Source organism: Octopus bimaculoides, chromosome 2, assembly GCF_001194135.2.
Source record: "Octopus bimaculoides isolate UCB-OBI-ISO-001 chromosome 2, ASM119413v2, whole genome shotgun sequence".
Taxonomy (NCBI): domain Eukaryota; kingdom Metazoa; phylum Mollusca; class Cephalopoda; order Octopoda; family Octopodidae; genus Octopus; species Octopus bimaculoides.
This window is the reverse complement of record NC_068982.1, coordinates 184,166,611-184,185,331: the sequence shown is the minus strand read 5'-3', so window position 1 is coordinate 184,185,331 and position 18,721 is coordinate 184,166,611. Positions and strand designations below refer to the sequence as shown.

The following is an 18,721-nucleotide window of genomic DNA, read 5'->3' as shown; positions in this document are numbered from 1 at the left end:
CACACCACACACCTGTATTTATTAATCTTATAAGGAAAAGATTGAGAGTTACTTCGAAATATTTTGACTTGTTTGCTTTCACGAAACCGTGCTTTACTGGGGCTTCTTTTGTGCTTTATAAAGTCAAAAAGGACCCAAGTAAAGCAGAGTCTGATGAAGGCAAGCCAGCCGAAACATCGAAGTCACTGTCAATTTTTTCATAGTAAAAGTTGATAAATATGCACTCTGCTAAAAACTAGCAACTAATCTTTCAGTTTGATGTTGAATTGTTTCTATATATAACTTGATATGACAAACAATAATACGCACTCGTGCACGCACGCACACACATATACACGCACACACACACACACACACACACACACACACACAGAGTCACTCTTACATTTCTGCTTCTCGAATCTAATTTTGAATATGATTACAACTTATTTACCCTTGCAGCAAAATAGCAAACTTTGGGGTTATAAACCCAAAGATTCTGGCAAATCAACGTCGACCAATTTATTCGCAAATTTCTGAAGATATCTGTTCCTCTGTCCTTGGAAATTTTAGTTACTCTTCTAACTTGACATTTGCACTTCAAAGCTACAAATATCCAGTCTTTATTCTACTATCTGCGTCGAAGTATTTTCACTAAATATAATTATATGAATGTCATGTTGTACGAGTATGAAATATTTCTGGTGGTGAATATGTGTTTGGTATTCATAATTTATAACATAATATTGGCTTTGTACATCTTTAACCTTTACAGAAGAAGAAACATTATTGAGGGTTACAAACACACATTTTAGTCTGAGTAGTATGAAGTCTGGTTTGTACATATATAAATTGGTATATATGGACATATACATGTTAGAACATCGACTGATTTATGCTTCTACACACACACTTACATATGTATGCGCATGTGTGCGTGTAGGTAAGCGTATGTCAATCGATGTTTTAACAAACACATCCACGCATACTCAGTCACACACACGCACGCACACATTTTATTAAAAATGAAACCGAGAGCTTGTCTCGCGACTCAAGTTTCAGGAAACTGTTCGCCTGAAGATCGCAGTGACGTGAAACTCGAGTCGCAAGACTAGCCCTCAGCTTCAGCTTAAAAAGAAAAAAAGTAAACAACAATGTCCTCTGCATATATTGAACACTCCTTTCTGATTCCTTCGACAGTGAGCAATGTACGTGTGAGTGTGAGTGCGTAGATGCACATGGTCTAATGGTGAAAAATTTCGTTTTATACCCACGAAATTCTGGGTTCGATCCCACTGCGTCGAATGTCATTAAAGAATTACTTTAAAGGTAAAGGAAGCTGAAATACTCTGCTACCGAGTTGATCGAACAACTAACTTTTATTGAAACCAACAGAGAGCCGTCCGTATTTTCTTTTACCCAAAGTCAGGAACTTTTCAGAACCCCTTCGCGTGTGTGTGTAAATGAGCCAACTTTTATATACATATATATTTTTTGTGTAATTAAAACAAATTTAACTTAAAGAGAAAATAGTTTTATTTTATGAATTTATTGTGTATGAAAATAAAACTATAAAAATGCGTTTCCACAGAATATAAATGTTTTTATATGATAGTTTAACTGGAAATGTATTGGTGTACGTATTCGTAAGGAAAGTTTAACATATATAACACAAGTGAAAAAGAGAGTAGGTAAAAAATGGGGATAACATGTTACTTAGAGTCTTTTGAAGAAAAAGATTTTCGTCTTTGCACTTTTACATCTATTGCGGCTGAAAGCGGTTTTGCAGTAGAAGAAAAAAACTTGTATTTAACTGACCAAGTTCACAATGACTTAGAAATACACATCATTATGTAAGTTTATTTAAGGATGAAGTTATTGAAATTAGATAAGGGGTGGAAAGTTAAAACAAAGTTGTGAAGATTACCCAATACCTTCGTCACAAAAGCGAGCAATTTATTGAAATTTACGGTTCCAGATTATTTTCTCTTACAATAAAAAAAAAAAACTTCACATTTTTAAAGAAGTCACTCCTTCTCTGTCTTTGGAGTGACTGGCTTGAGGTCTTAGATAAAAACTACGAACAGTGAGTGTATATTCATACTTCATAGACACAACTAGGTTTATTCCTGAAAATAATGGCAAAACGAATATTTCTGCTAATCAGAAATTTTAGAACTTCAGATCTAAAACCTGAGATTTCTGTTGAAATGCCTGGCTTTTTCAGAAAGTGAACGTAGTACTCATCGTAATTATATATGCTTTTACCTATGACCTCTCAGTATATCTAATTTCATTTACAACACACCACTTTATGAATAACGTAATATAAATTTTAATCACCATATACTTTCAAGAACACTATTCACCGCATTAAATGTTGGCTTTTTGGCTTACAGTATCTTGAGAAAACCGATCGAAGACTGGGAGCTCGTTTCGTAGACTTCCGACATAACAACACAGGATCACTCCGATCTATAGCATGACTATTTCATTTTTTTCATGCCTACTTGCATCCCACAGGCAGAGGCGTTGTTGATCTGTAGATCACCGAGCCTCGCTTACACCATGAAGAATATCTTATCTGCCGTCTTAAAATAACTCGGACAAATGGGAATAATTATCACTATGTCTTACTTAAGTAATATGTTCACACAGACACACACATCTCCACATACTCATATACATACATTCTCACACTCGTTATTTCATTTAAGAGAAATTACACTTGTATAGAACACTTTTATGCACCTTATCTCTTTTGGTAGTAAAACACTATTTTAGGTGGGAGTAAAACAACATTTCGCGCTCACTCACTTCTATGAATTATTTTACCATATGGTCTTCACTGTGTGTGTGTGTGTGTGTGGTGCTCCAGTATGGCCGTGATACAATGACTGAAATCAGTAAAAGAGTAAGATTATATATGTGTGTGTGTGTGTGTAGCCACATATATACAGTATAATAAAACTGGTACTCCGTCGGATACGACGACGAGGGTTCCAGTCGATCCGATCAACGGAACAGCCTGCTCCTGAAATTAACGTGCATGTTGCTCAGCACGCCACAGACACACGTACCATTTACATAGTTCTCAGGGAGATTCAGCGTGAGTGTGACCAGGCTGAGCATTTTGAAATACAGGTACTACTCATTTTTGCCAGCTGAGTGGACTGGAGCAGTGTGAAATAAAGTGTCTTGCTCAAGGACACAACGCATCACCGGGAATTGAACTCACGATCATACGATCGTGAGCCGATCGTATTTTTTTTACTATAGCCTCAGGCCGACCAAAGCTTTGTGAGTGGATTTGGTAGATGGAAACTTAAAGAAACCTGTCGTGTATATGTGTGTGTCTGTGTGTCTGTGTTTGTGTGTCTGTGTCTGTGTTTGTCCCCACCACCATCGCTTGTCAACCGGTGTTGGTGTGCTTTCGTCCCTGTAACTTAGCTGTTCAGCAAAACAGACTGATAGAATAAGTCCTGGGGTTGATCTGTTCGACTAAAGGCAGTGCTCCAGCATGGCCGCAGTGAAATGACTGAAACAAATAAAAGAATGTATATATATATGCTGGTATGGTCATGTGGCGAGAATGGATGAGGATAGCTGTGTGAAAAAGTCCCAGACCCTAGCAGCGGTTGAGGAAGCCTGTGGAAGAAGTAAACCCAGGAAGACCTGGGATGAGGTGGTGAAGCACGACCCTCGAACATTAAGCCTCACCAAGGCAATGACTAGTGACTGAGACCTTTGGAAATATGCTGTGCGTGAGAAGACCTGGCAAGCCAACTGAGACCATAACCCGTAGCCTTTGCCAGGGGTGTAGCCAGCCCACTTATGCGTACCTTTCCTTCATTGGATACTAAACTCTGCTTGCGAAGACCTGTTGGGGCAAGTGAAATCGACATCGAAATTGAACCAAATTCGATGACTGGCACCCGTACCATTGGAGCGCTAACAGCACCGTCCAAGTGTGACCATTGCCAGAGCAGCTGACTGGCTTCCATGCTGGTGGCATGTGAAAAGACATTCAAGTGAGGTCGTTGCTAGAGCCGCTGGACTGTCTCCCATGCAGGTGGCATGTAAAAAACATCATTTGAGCATGGCTGTTGCCAGTACCGCCAGATTGGCCCTCGTGCCAGTGGCACGTAAAAGCACCCATGACACTCTCGGAGTGGTTGCCGTTAGGAAGGCATCCAGCTGTAAAAACTCTGCCAGATCAGATTGGAGCCTGGTGTAGCCATCCGGTTCGCCAGTCCTCAATCAAATCGTCCAACCCATGCTAGCATGAAAAACGGACGTTAAACAATGATGATGATGATATATAGGTCGTCAGGTCTTAACGGTCTGCCTTCTGTGAATACCCAAGTTGGCCTATGTGAATGCCCGAGGCCATTTTGTGTTAGCGATCTGCCGAGTTCGTCTGGATGAGTTAAGCACCAAACGTTTTTTTATACGATAAAAAGAGGCCAAATTTTAGATCATCCAAGGAACCATTTCATGCCATAGATTGGCTGATGTGGTGGCTCACTGGTGATCCCGAACTGAATATCTTGTAGTTGGGGTTCGAATCCCTGTATATGTATGTATGTGCGTGTACACACATATATTAACACAAATATATGTGAAATTGTAATGATTTATGGACAATAACTAACGAGGAATGAGCACGTCCATGTTTTGTGCGTGAATTTTCCGTTTGGTCTTTTGTCGAGCTTCTGTCTAATTCTATAAACTATATGAGTGTGTGTGTGTATACACACATGCACACATACTCATGCATACACACACACATGTATGTGTAGTAATATCTATCTGTCAATCACTAAACTTGTATCTTTCCATTTCTAGTTTCGCTCTCTCTCTCTCTCTCCATCTATTTATTTATTTTTCTGTCAGTCTGTAATAAGTTGAGTTGTACCAGGGTGGGATATACGGTGTGTGCTAAGGCCTGTGAAGTAAACCAGCATGTGATGTACCAGAATATAGTATGTTGGTGTTTGGTGGACTGAGGGAATAAAGAGTCGGTGTACTGAGATAGAATGAATATGGTGATTATCTACTGAAAACCTCTTTTCACATCTGAAACAAATTATCAATTCTTCTAAATAATATATTAAATTTCAGACATTCCTATAACTTAGATTAATTTTAGAAACTATTATTTATAAAATATTAATTTTTATTTTATTTAATATCATGCTACCAAACGTGGCCAATGCCAGTGCTGCCTGACTGGCTCCTGTGCTGGTGGCACATAAAAAACACCCACTACACTCTCAGAGTGGTTGGCATTAGGAAGGGGATCCAGCTATAGAAACCTTGCCAGATCAGATTGGAGCCTGGTGCAGCCTCCTGGCTTGCCAGTCCCTAGTCAAACCGCCCAACCCATGCCAGCATGGAAAACAGATGTTAAACAATGATGATGATGATGCTACCATGACCCTCTCGTTGCTAAGGGAACACAGAGTACTTGTCTTTCATAGAGGTGAAACTGTCTGCTTACTGTACTAACAGGTCCATCCTTTACGAAATCCATGAGTTAATGTTGTCATTTGATGTGCTAGAAACAGCAGTTAAATCTTCCTCAAATAATAGCCAAGTGTTTTCAGAATGGAAATATTCAATAATGTAGTCCTATATGCACTATATATACCAGACAAAAAAAGGGGTGAAAGGGTCACAGATGGAACACTTTTGACTGTAGGTCTACTAATTCAGGACCGATCTGGGACTAAATAACAACCATTACTACCATTAGGTCTACTTCTCCCTTTGCTACTCCACCAATATTGTTATTTCTTCTTGGCACTGACGTGGCTCTGCTGTCACTGCCATCATCTTGAAGTGTTGCCATCAGGGGCAGAGTGAGAGTATTCAGGGCCCTCGTGCTTAACCGTTTACCAGGCCCCTTTGAGTGTGTGTTTTAGTAGAGTTAACATGTAGAGCACGGGCCCCTCGGGCAGTGGCTGAGTGACCGATGGCTCAGTCCACCCCTGGTTGCCATCATTATCATCATCACCAATCCTCATTGTTGTTGTCAGTTTAACTGGTATTATTCCATGGATGCACCAACAAATATTTTCAGTGATCTCTAAATGACCTCTGATTGTAGACATATGTGTATGTGTGTATCTGCTTCCAACATCAACACCAACATTGGCTCAGTCCACTTGACTCTCATCATGTTAATACTCACCTTCTTTAATATTGGATTTTAATTCTGATTCTTGTTATTGACGTCTACAACAATCTATCACACATTCTGGACATCCACAAGATTTCTCAGCTAGAGTATCCAACAACGACTTCTCTTAACTTACACATGATTTCCCATCAAATTATTTGTTGATAGATGAATGTTGTTGTTGTTGTGGTGGATGTGTAGTTGAGTGGTAACAGCCCCAGTTTAATCTAAACTTCATGCCATACCAACTACAGTATTTTAGAGGCCAAATACTCTTACTTCTCAAATGTTTCCAGTCCACCTAGCTGTAAATGACAAATGGCTTGTTGCATTGTAGTACTGAGTTCAACTTTTAGTGTAGGATTGGAGAACCAGCCAGTAGTCAGTCACTGGCCACAGTCCAGCTGCTGGCCAAGAGAATACACTCCAGTAGTTAACCTCAAGCCTCAGTCTAGCAACAGAGATGGAGAATCCTTTCTGGTGGTCAGTCTCCTAGCACAGTCAAATTAGGGAGATAGAGAATACACTCCTTTAGTCAATCTCAGGCTACTGTTGACTGTGTGACAAGACCAGTTACTCTAGTTGTCGGCCCCAGCTGTGGGGATGGACAAACCCCACTCTCAGTGGAACCCTAGTCCACTCTCCTCCCCATATCACCATTACATCCATTCTGTAAATGAAATTCCTGATTAAGATATAAGAATGGATTTGATCATAGCAGAATAACACTAAATACTGTCAGATGTTTTACCTTTCTACCATTCTTGGATCACCACCATCACTTACTATTAAGGCGACAAGCTGTCAGAATCGTTAGTGCAACAGACACAATGCTTAGCAACATGTCTTCTGACTTAATGGTCTGAGCTCAACTTTGCCTTCCATCTTTTCACGGTCAATAAAATGAAGTACCAGTCCAAATACTGGGGTCAATGTAATTAAATAGCCCATCTAAACACATGCAGTAGGTCTCCTTCTAATAAATACATACACACACACACACATAGGAGGGGGTGCTGAAAAGTTCCTGGCTTTAGGGGTATCATGAAAGGCCTGGTTTGGAGGCCCAACCGTCCAAGCTCTTTTACAGGGCTTAGAAAAACTAAAGGACCACTGCAATAAGTGTGTGAATCTGAGAAGCGATTATGTTAAATAAAAATCATAATTAACTGATCCTCATGTATCTTCTTTTACTCAAAGCCAGGAACTTTTCAGTGCCCCCCTCATATATAGTTATACTTATATAAATGCATAATAAAGAGAATTAAAAAATACATAGATACACAAAGTTTATTTAATAACACTCTCAGATACAGACACAAATATATACAGTCACACATCATAAACACACACTGACATACATGTTCATGCATAGAAACACACTCATACACACAGACTGAGAGAGACAGAGAGGACTTATACTCTCATTAACAATTGTTAATCCCTGACAGATGCTCCAGCAGAAGCAGCTAGAATGAAGATAGCCACAATGCCATGGGTCATGCTTTACTTGTCTACAACCATATTCTCTGGTGTTGTTGCATTTGGTGAAGAATCTGTGACATCACTGCTATCACTGAAGAACCGTTTGTACATGGAACCTGTTTGGGCTATATTGGCATGTAAGACAGACCTGATCACCGTGGAGAACTTGGCATCACATACTGAAATAGACAGAGAGAAAGAGAGATGTGAATAGAAACAAGTGGATAGAGGTGGTGGTGGTGATGGTAGATAAGGGACAGGGTGAGTGAAAGAAGGGATTTACTCTTTTACTTGTTTCAGTCATTTGACTGCGGCCATGCTGGAGCACCGCCTTTAGTCGAGCAAATCGACCCCAGGACTTATTCTTTCTAAGCCTAGTTCTTATTCTATCAGTCTCTTTTGCCGAACCGCTAAGTTACGGGGACATAAACACATCAACATCGATTGTCAAGCGATGGTCGGGTACAAACACAGACACACAAACACACATATATATATACATATATACAACGGGCTTCTTTCAGTTTCCGTCTACCAAATCCACTCACAAGGTTTTGGTCGGCCCGAGACTATAGTAGAAGACACTTGCCCAAGGTGCCACACAGTGGGACTGAATCCAGAACCATGTGGTTGGTAAGCAAGCTACTTACCACACAGCCATTCCTGCGCCTATATGTATATATATATATATATATATATATATATATATATATATATATATAAGGTAACATATAACCAAGGAAACATGTGTAACTAAGGTAACATATGTAATCAAAGAGACATTAGAAGGAAAAATATTTATACTGATTTGCTTATTTTTGTTAATTATTAGATATTATGAAGATGGTGAGATGGCAGTATTGTTAGCATGTTGAACAAAGTGCCTCCAGCTCGTTACATTCTGAGTTCAAATCCTACTAAAGCCAACTTTACCTTTCATCCCTTTAGGGGGGGGGGTGATAAAATAAGCACCAGATAAACATTGGGGTCAATGTAATTCATTATATCACCCCCACTCCCATAAAAGTGCTGCCTTGAACCAAAATTTGAAGCCATCAATTATGAGCCATTATTTATCATCATTTTACACCCACTTAGATGGATGATGTATTGTTAATTATAAATTATTGTTTACTAACAGAGGTTATCTGCTAATATCTAAGTAATGTGCAAATTTTTGCATAGTACCGTGTGACTGACCCTCGTGCCAGTGGCACGTAAAAGCACCGACTACACTCTCGGAGTGGTTGGCGTTAGGAATGGCATCCAGCTGTAGAAACTCTGCCAGATCAGATCAGATTGGAGCCTGGTGCAGCCTTCTGGCTTGCCAGTCCTCAGTCAAATCGTCCAACCCATACCAGCATGGAAAGCGGGCGTTAAACGACGATGAAGGAATTACAACAAAATTTTCTTGGTTATTTGTTTTTTCTAAAGCCTCAAGTTAAGCAATTTTCTTGGTTTTGCCCCATGTATGATGCTTATGATTAAGAGACTAACTGGATTTCCAGCTCTTCATGAACCAAGATGTAGCTAACCATAGAAAAATACAGAATCTACCCAGGCTGATTCCAACATCACTGAATGAGTGTCTTTGAGATTTACTGATGGTCATGACACCTCTCTGCATTACCCTAAGACATCTTCACCACAATTTTCTCTCTTTTCCAACTGGGGTAACCATGTATCTCTTCTACAGCAAGACACCTGTTCCTCTCCCTCTATCATACTTTAACCTTTCATCATCTGGCTTAAAGTTGCTTCTCTCCATATTATACCCACCTCAGTTACTTATTAACCTCATTAGTGCTGGTGCCATATAAAAAGCGCTCAGTACACTTTGTAAAGTGAGTAGCATTAGGAAGGGCATCCAGCCTACAGAAACTATGCCAAAATAGACATTGGAGCTCAGAACAGCCCTCTGGATCATCAGCTCTTGTCAAACCATCTAACCCATGCCAGCGCGGAAAACAAACATTAAATGATGATGATAATGGCAAAGCTGAACCTGACAAGAAACTGAAGTTGTTTAAATTCAAATGGCAAATTAGTCGATTTCAAAAAGTACTCTAAGAATGTCAATTGTCTTCAGTCAAGTTTCTAGCATGACCACAACTTCCAGATCAAGAAACAATATTTTTGGTAGTGAGTTTAATACCACTGCAAAGATTAAGATGAACGAATGGGTATGATAGAAATTTAAGATGTATAACATACATACATAAAGATTTCGTTCAAGTATACAGACGTTAGACAGTAGGGAGGGGTTTGAGGGAAATTTGACAACTATTTTCATTAGGTTCTAGCAACCATGTACAGGCTCCCACGTTGACTCATGCATGCTTATATACATAAGATGAAGGAGTATGATTTTATAGCACTTTGGTTACTATTTTTAACAAGTTTATCTACCCTGTACAGGTTGCCCTTGTTAACTAATGCATGAAATAGAGCATGATAAAAAGGGAATTTGGTTGCTTTTATAGCACATCAAACAACCTGTAGATGTCTACTTTGATGGCTCATACATTCATATATATACATACACGAGACAGTAGGAAACGACTTGATAATTTGAAAAAGATTAGGCTGTTATTTCTAGCAGATCAAGATACCATGTAGAAAAACACACTCACTGGCTTAAACAAAAATATGAAGATGTATACTTTGGATTGATTCCAGGAGTAGAACAGACAGGAGGGGAGATAACTGGAAGGCGGTTTAACGTTTTTCAATGCTATTATGCACATAAAAAAAAAATTCAAACATATCACTGCTGCATCTAATAAATTAAATGTTATACAAACTTTCAGTGAAACGGTGAATAAAAATATATTTGTAGGCATTTGTTCTATAGTTTCTGAATAAACTGCAGACATATAAACAATTCTCTCTCACATAAACACAGATTACTAATTACATACACACACACACATATGCACACAGAAAATAGAAACACTGATACATGGACACACATACATGCACACACACACACACACACGTGTATGTGGGAATGCATGTGCTCATGGACAATTGAGGCTGTGTTCCTGGCTGGCATAGCAATAAGCTTTGTGCCTACACATAACTGACAGCATTCTATTAGAAGAATACAAGATAGCATACGTTACAGCAACAGGTGTGGTGAAGTGGAATTAGGAAGAAGAGCCACAAGGAGAAATATTCCTTCCATGCAAATGAAGTGAACAGTAATTGATTCTCAACAGATTCAGTGAAACTATGGCAATGACTGCAACCTAAGTGCAACAAACCTCTTTTACACTTCGAAACAGAGTGTACTATTGACAACAGATTGTTTTAACATCGACTTTTCTATGCTTGCAGGGGTCAGACGGAATTATTGAGACTGATTTTTTATGGCTGGATGCCATTCTTGGAAACATTACCTTACCTATTTCCAAGCAAGGTAATATTTCCTCAAGGCCAGATGTATTTTTCACAGAATATTGGAAATGAATGACATCGCTTGTATGACAGTTAAACTTATTTACAACTGTTACAGGGAGACACAAAGGTATATACTCACACACATACGATAGTTTTTTTTTTCAGTTTCTATCTGCCACTGAAGGCTTTAGTCAGCCCATGGAGCCTTGAGGTGGAGCTGAATTCAAAATCATGTGGTTAAGAAGCAAACATCTTCACCACACAGCCACACCTACACTTCTGTACACACACACACATATAAAGCACCTGTGCTGGTCCCATGCTAAAAAGCATTTGTTTGCATGCTACATGATAAGGACCACACCAGTATCGCATAAAAAGCAACTGTGCTGCTGCCACATAAAGAAGCACCCGCATCAGCACCATGTAAAAGTGCACCCATACTGGCACCACGTAAAAAACCCACCCATGTCAGTGCCACATAGCAAGCACCCAGTACACTCTGTAATGTGGTAGGCATTAGGAAGAGTATCCAGTTGTAGAAACCTTGCCAAAGCAGATAACTGAAACCTGGTGCAACCCTGTGGCTTGTCAGCCCCTATCAAACTGTCCAGCATGGAAAATGGACGCTAAATGATGAAGATAATGATGATGATGATGATGATGATGACGATGACAGTATATATAAGCTATATACTTAAGCCATATAGTGAAGCTAGTTTGTTTTGCAATTGTGCAGCATCATACTCCTAAAAAGTGGCTCAAAGCTTGTGAGTTAAACTGAAGAGACAGAAAATGTGTAGAAGCTTGTCAGATATCTTTATAATTCATAGCGCCAGTGCCATTAGAATCATGCTGGCTTTGTTTGATGCTTATGCTAAAGGTGCAAGTGTCTGTGGAATACTCAGCCACTAATACTATTATTCAGCGAGTAAATAGTTCCAGTGATGATAAGTTATCTGTGTGATAGACCATAGAAATGTAATTAGAAGACATTAGATGACAGACATAGAAAGTAAAGCATTTACCTTTCTTTTGATGGTCGAGATTATTGACAGGGGGGTTCTCCTGAAGAAGAAACAATTATTACTTTTAGATAACGATACAAATAAACGATATGGATTCAAATCTAGCTGAAGGTAGTCGTAAAAACATGTAGGTGTTTCGTCATGTGAAGCAATATATAGCAGTTGGCCACACGATGTAGGTATGTAGTAGCCAATCATAGGATGTAGACGTGTAGTAACAAGTAATTATTACATGATACAAATGTGATGTGACTGGCAAAATGTAGTGTAGAGTGGTGTGGTGTGGTGTGGTGTGGGGTGATGTTGTTTAACTACAGATTTTCAGTGGTCAAGTAGATCTATGACCAAGTGTCCAAGCCATGATCACTTTTTTTTACTCTTGTTTTTATGTTCCATCTCTGACAAGTTCCATTACCTCTATTAACTACAAACCAGTGGTATTGGTCATTCAAATAGCCATATCTATAATATCAGATTACATGAGTTGCAACAGCTGCAGACTGCTATCTACATATCTATTCATCAACGATTCCCAAGTTAGTGGGATATGCCCCACTGATGGAGTCTGAGAAAATTGTGGTGGGGTGTGGTGCCATAGTCACCAGGTACAAGGTTTTCATTGAAGTGATTCACCTATTTTTTTTTCCTTAGTCAATAACGTACTCTTTTTTGTACTCAGTACCTAATAAAAGAGTTACTGGTAGATCCGCTGTCACTGCTCTATTGTTTTCTTTCTTTTCTTTTCTTCTTTTTTCCCTTACGCCACTTACCAGAAGAGTCTTTTGTATTAAATAATTGTGATAAAATATTAAAAAATTAAGTTGGGGTTTCCCCCCCCCCCCAACCATTGGTGGGGCATACATTGTTTTGGAAAATTGTAGCGGGGCCTGGGGGAAAACAGGTTGGGAAACACTGCTTTATATAGTGTCAAGTGGTCAAATCTTACGACTACAATAATTGTAGTTGGGAATGTATGCAAGGTAGACAACTCTTCTTGGTTCAGTCTGCTTCCCTAAGAGTGAGAGTGAGAGAGTAAGAACATGTGTGTTAGAATACATCCCTGACACACACTGGTAAGGAATAAATGGTTGGGAAAAATCATAAAGAGGTACAAAAAAAAAAAAACCATAAACCTAATTGTGTGCGTATTTGTGTATGCATACATCTGTATATGTATGTGTACAAGCGTGGCTGTTGCCAGTACCGCCTGACTGGCCTTCGTAGGATTTTCGAGCGAGATCGTTGCCAGTGCCCCTGGACTGGCTCTTGTGCGGGTGGCACATAAAAGACACCATTTCGAGCGTGGCCGTTGCCAGTACCGCCTGATTGGCCTTCGTGCGGGTGACACGTAAAAGCACCCACTACACTCTCTGAGTGGTGGGCGTTAGGAAGGGCATCCAGCTGTAGAAACTCTGCCAAATTTAGATTGGAGCCTAGTGTTGCCATCCGGTTTCACCAGTCCTCAGTCAAATCGTCCAACCCATGCTAGCATGGAAAGCGGACGTTAAACGATGATGATGATGATGATGATGATGATGATGATGATGATGATGATGATATCAGTGAGTGTGAGTGTAAATATGTATGCATTTATGTATGTAATTGTTAGTGAGATCATGCATACAGTAAATATGAACCTTTGCATGTGTAATTGCAAAATGTGTGAGATGGGCAGACATATATTCCAGTAGCACGTAGGTGTCTGCGAAGTGCAGAGTTGTCATAATGATGTTGATGATGATGATGGGGGTGGTGATGGAGAGGAGGATGTGTTTGGACAGCTCAAAAGAACAAAAAAGACTTGCTAAAGACAACAAAACCACCACCAAACAAGAACAAGTCTAATTGAGACCACTTACCTTCATATATCGCCACACGGTTTGTAGAAGTAGGTAGAGTTCATAAGATTTGACCAATGGCATTAATTCACCAATATAACAGAGTGGGGACGACAATAGGTTACTCTGCAAACGGTAAATATGGTATTTCATTACAACAAATATACATTATATAGCTTCTTAGCTGGCAAAGACATGCCAACATAAACATGTCAGCTGATCAAACTCCCCCACTCACACACACACTTGGGATAAGATCTACTGTCCCCATTGTAACATATTATATTCCATACTGATCTTGTCAGCTGACCTACACACACAAACAAGCACACAGTGATATCCACTAATACATCTCTGATATATATATATATGTAAAAGAGAGCAAAGCTACAGGAAACCAAAAGACGAATGATCACGATAATCAGTCAGCTACCATAGCCTAGTCGTTACTACTCCACAATGTAGGATTCCTCACCAAACAAGTGACAGGCACAGCTGTAAGATGCATTACAGATCTATAGCAATTGGAAGGGCATGACCCAATTGAAATAACAACGTGTGACGTTTGGAGTAAAGGGAAATGAAAGTGTCGCCTCTGGAGTTTGCAAATGACCACTATATCGATAGGTAACTGGGCAGAAAAAATTTACAATCAATAAATGTCTTAGAACAACCAGTCACTCATCTGGGAAAGGGCATGTAGTTTTAATCTGCACCCTATCTAAAAACCTGCCTTCCAACAGTGTCATGTTAGTTTCAGTTCTAGCAGCCAGAGCCGACCAGCTGTTCGGTGGTACAGGCCTTCAAACCAGGAGGAGGGCGCGCTATGAACGAGATCACTATCTAAGCCTACCTGTCAATCAGCGATGTTGTTTAAGTGTCAGCCAGCCTCACTTAGCAACGCTATTTCCCAATCAGCATGTTATGGCTTTCAAGCCATTTTGGGTCTTCTCATTTCAGCCATATATAGAAGCTGGTTTTTCAACTGCCTCCTGTACCCTCCTTATTACTTTTCTCAGCTCTGAGCTCAAAAATGCAAACCTCCTTTCAAATTATGTCATCATCTTCCTTTCAATGAAGCCTCTAGCCAACATCATCATTCATTACAGCAAATATACATTAGATATTTTCTTAGCTGGCAAAGGCACACCAACATGAACATGTCAACTGATCAAACTCCCCCTCCTCTCACACACATACTGAATTAAATTCACTGTGATGAGAGATAAGTCTTCTCTTGGATAGGACAATAGTTTACCTCAGCTAACATTCACCAGAGAACTTTATATACATATGCACTAAAGAATTAGGTGTACTGACCCAAAGACACAACTAAATAACTACAACAGATTTGATATCAAAACCAAGAGATTCAATGCTTCAATCACTATTACTTGGTATATTGTTAGAATGCCTGTGCTGCCTTGGTTGATGCCAGTGTTGTCTGACTGGCTCCCATGCCGGTGGCACGTAAAAGGCATCATTCAAGCGTGGTCGATGCCAGTGCCACCTGACTGGACCCCATGCCAGTGGCATGTAAAAAGCAACCCACTGCAGTCTCGGAGTGGTTGGCATTAGGAAGGGCATCCAGCTGTAGAAACTTTGCCAGATCAGATTGGAACCTGGTGCGGCCTCCTGGCTTGCCAGTCCTCAGTCAAATTGTCCAACCCATGCCAGCATGGAAAACGGACGTTAAACGATGATGATGATGATGATGATGACAACTTCTTAGGTGAACAACATCAGTATGTTACAATATCTGGTGCAAGTCAAAAATCAAAGAAGCCTGAACATGGCCAGAAGAGACATAGGTTTCACATGCATTTACCTACCTTTCTCATGTAATTAATGACTTTACATGCTGCATGAAGGTACTTGGGGGAATTAGAGGCATTCTTCGTCCGGCAACTCTCATAGAAATTCATCAGGGTGGCCACTAAGGATCGGAGCAATGGCGAGCAATAGAACAACACTGAACTACCTGTGAAAGGAATGAATAAGAGTCAGTTGATCTGAGTCAGTTGGTCTGAGTCAGAGTCATCCTAGATTTCCTTATTACTCCTTGTTCATGTTATTGCTGTTTAGCCCCAAATTATTCCAGACATGGCCATCCAGCCTTTTTGTATATTCAGAATACTCAGATTTATATAATCTGATATATATTTTATATAAGGTAGATTCTTATATGAGAACGATCAATTATTTCTAGCAGGTCAATCAACCTCATTGAGGTTTCCTTCATGGGAGCATTCTTGTCTATGTTATTGTTGTTCTTGGTGATGTGTTTACAGACAGTAGGAGCCTTATTGTCCAGACAAACACTCAGGTGGTAAATGGAATATGTTTGATTAGACGAAGGAGATGAGAGAGGATTGAGATATGTGGTGCATTGTTGTACTTAAGAAGACCTGCCACCACAACAGAATTAAGATCTTAAAGCAAAGTGCCATGTAAAAGGCATTGGTGTGGGTGATGGCGCCATGTGAAAAGCACCCAGTACACTCTGTAGAGTGGTCGGCCTTAGGAAGGGCATTCGGCCAAAGAAACCAAGTCTAAACAGACTATGGAATCTAGTACAGACCCTGGCCTTGCTAATACTTGTCAAGCTGTCCAACCCATGACAGCATAGAAAACGGATGTTTGATGATGATGATGATGATGACAATGTAAGTCTGTCTGCTGGATCAGGGATGACCTGTTGCAACCCATGAAGATCAAAAAGAAACATGTATAACAGCACATGTATTGTTGTATGTCTTCAGATGGTCATAAGTTCTAACCATAGTCAAGAGATTGTAGTCCTGTTCTAACCCCTACTGTAGTTAAAGTACAGCTAGATTGACAATCATGACTAAGAGTTCAAACCTCACTTTAGTTTAGGTGTGGCTGGATGATTGGCCACATGGTCAAAGGTTCAAACCTTATGAGAACTAAAGCTATTATTTGGCCATCTTACTTAAATACATTCTACTCCCAATTGACAGTTGAATGGTTAATGACAGGAAATATATATTTCTGGTTAGAAACAAGAAAGATATCCCAGATATAAAGACATCCAGACTTTAAAGACAGGTAATCTATCGAAATGTAATAGTGATAGGAAAGACATTCAAATGTAAATAATTCCAACAATGAATAAGCCATCCCATCCATGTAAAGGGGAAAAAACAGTTAAAGTATCTCTAGCACTGTAACATGAATTTAAAAAATCAAGTGTAGTATTGTAACATATTAAATGTTAAACTATAATATCAAAGTAAACAAGTTAAGAATGGAATTGTAACAGGATAATGGTGACAAACTATGACAAAATATGTGATACATTGTGACAGGCTAAGATCCATGCAATAACAGTCTCAGAAATTAACAGGAGCACACTATCTGATACACTGTAACAGACTAAGTGACATACTGTAACAGGTTACAAGAGACTGTAGCAAAGATGACTCACTGTGACAAGTTATGTGACATGCTGTGACAAGCTGCCTGACTCACTGCAACAATCTGACATAATCACAGGATGACACACAGTAACAAGTAATGTGACACACTGTAACAGGTTAAGTATGAGAGTGTAACCTGCCACATGATACACTAAAACAAGCTATGTAGTACAGTGTAAAAGGCTTAGGTGTACTGCATACCAGCTGACTTAAGACAAAATCTACACTGATAGATATTGATACAAGCCATTTCATTACTGAGAAATACTTTTAGAGGAGAGAAGTGGCTAGGTGATTGTGAGAAAATACAGGTGCAATAGGTGTAAAAGTGACAGACAGACAGAAGGGATTCATAGTAAATGAAATACTGTTCTAACTTACTGTATGCAAAGTTATCAAGAATATCCCAGAGAATCGGGTTGTCTTCAAATTTCCTCCAAACCCAGAGGTCTCTGAAACAATACAAACATGTATCAACTTAAGGTTAAAAATGAACACATGGAGCTAGGATTAAGCATCAACATGAACACATGACCACAGGTAAGTATTGACATGAAAACATAGAGCTAGTTAAGTACCAACATGAACACATGTAGCTATGGTTACACATCAACATGAACACAATTAAGTATCAACAGTTGAATTATCATTATCATTTTAATGTCCATTTATCCATACATGCATGGCTCAGACAGAATTTGTTGAATTTTTTTATGGCTGGATGCCTTTCCTATCACCAACCTTCACTGATTTACAAATAAGCAAGTATTTCTCCATGACCAAACATATTTTAATGGAAGGTTGGAAATGGAAGACACCACTGGCATGGCAGTGACATTCATTTACAACAATCACGTGAAGTCAAGGCAAGATAACAGTAACACACACAAACACACATATATACATTGAGAAGAAAACCTATCAAGCCAAGCAAAATCACAGTTGTGGCAGATATCAGTGTCACGCAAATGGCACTCATGCAGGTGGCATGTAAAAACACCCATTATACTCTCAGAGTGGTTGGCATTAGGAAGGGCATCCAGCCGTAGAAAACCATGCCAAATCAGACTGGAGCCTAGTGCAGCTCTCTGGCTTACCATCTCCAGTCAAACCATTTAACTCATGCCAGCATGAAAAATGATGATGATCTCTTCTCTATACCAGTTCAACTACTACAATCCTTACCCCCATCACCATACATATCTAATAAATCATAGCATTTTAACAACAAAATTATTTTGAATCTTGTTTCAGACATAATGCTTTCCCTTTTCAAGGACAATAGTGACAGCTTTTGGGTTTTTTTCTTTTTTTGTCTCGGTGACCCCGTCAGTGTACGTGCCAATTAAAAGCATCCAGTCC

At 39.5% G+C, this 18,721-nt stretch overlaps 1 protein-coding gene across 1 annotated transcript in view; it reads right to left on the bottom strand.

Moving 5' to 3' along the window:
• Nucleotides 1–7,439: 7,439 nt before the first annotated feature.
• LOC106883871 (integrator complex subunit 5) overlaps nt 7,440–18,721 on the bottom strand; it is a 46,233-nt gene continuing 34,951 nt past the window's right edge. Inside the window, exons 19-23 of the mRNA XM_014935010.2 lie at nt 17,741–17,811; nt 15,749–15,897; nt 13,938–14,042; nt 12,079–12,118; nt 7,440–7,827 (exon numbers count right to left, since the gene is read on the bottom strand). Of these exons, the coding sequence (XP_014790496.2) occupies nt 7,670–7,827; nt 12,079–12,118; nt 13,938–14,042; nt 15,749–15,897; nt 17,741–17,811 (523 nt within the window). The 3' untranslated portion in view covers nt 7,440–7,669. The remainder of the gene's footprint in view (nt 7,828–12,078; nt 12,119–13,937; nt 14,043–15,748; nt 15,898–17,740; nt 17,812–18,721) is intronic.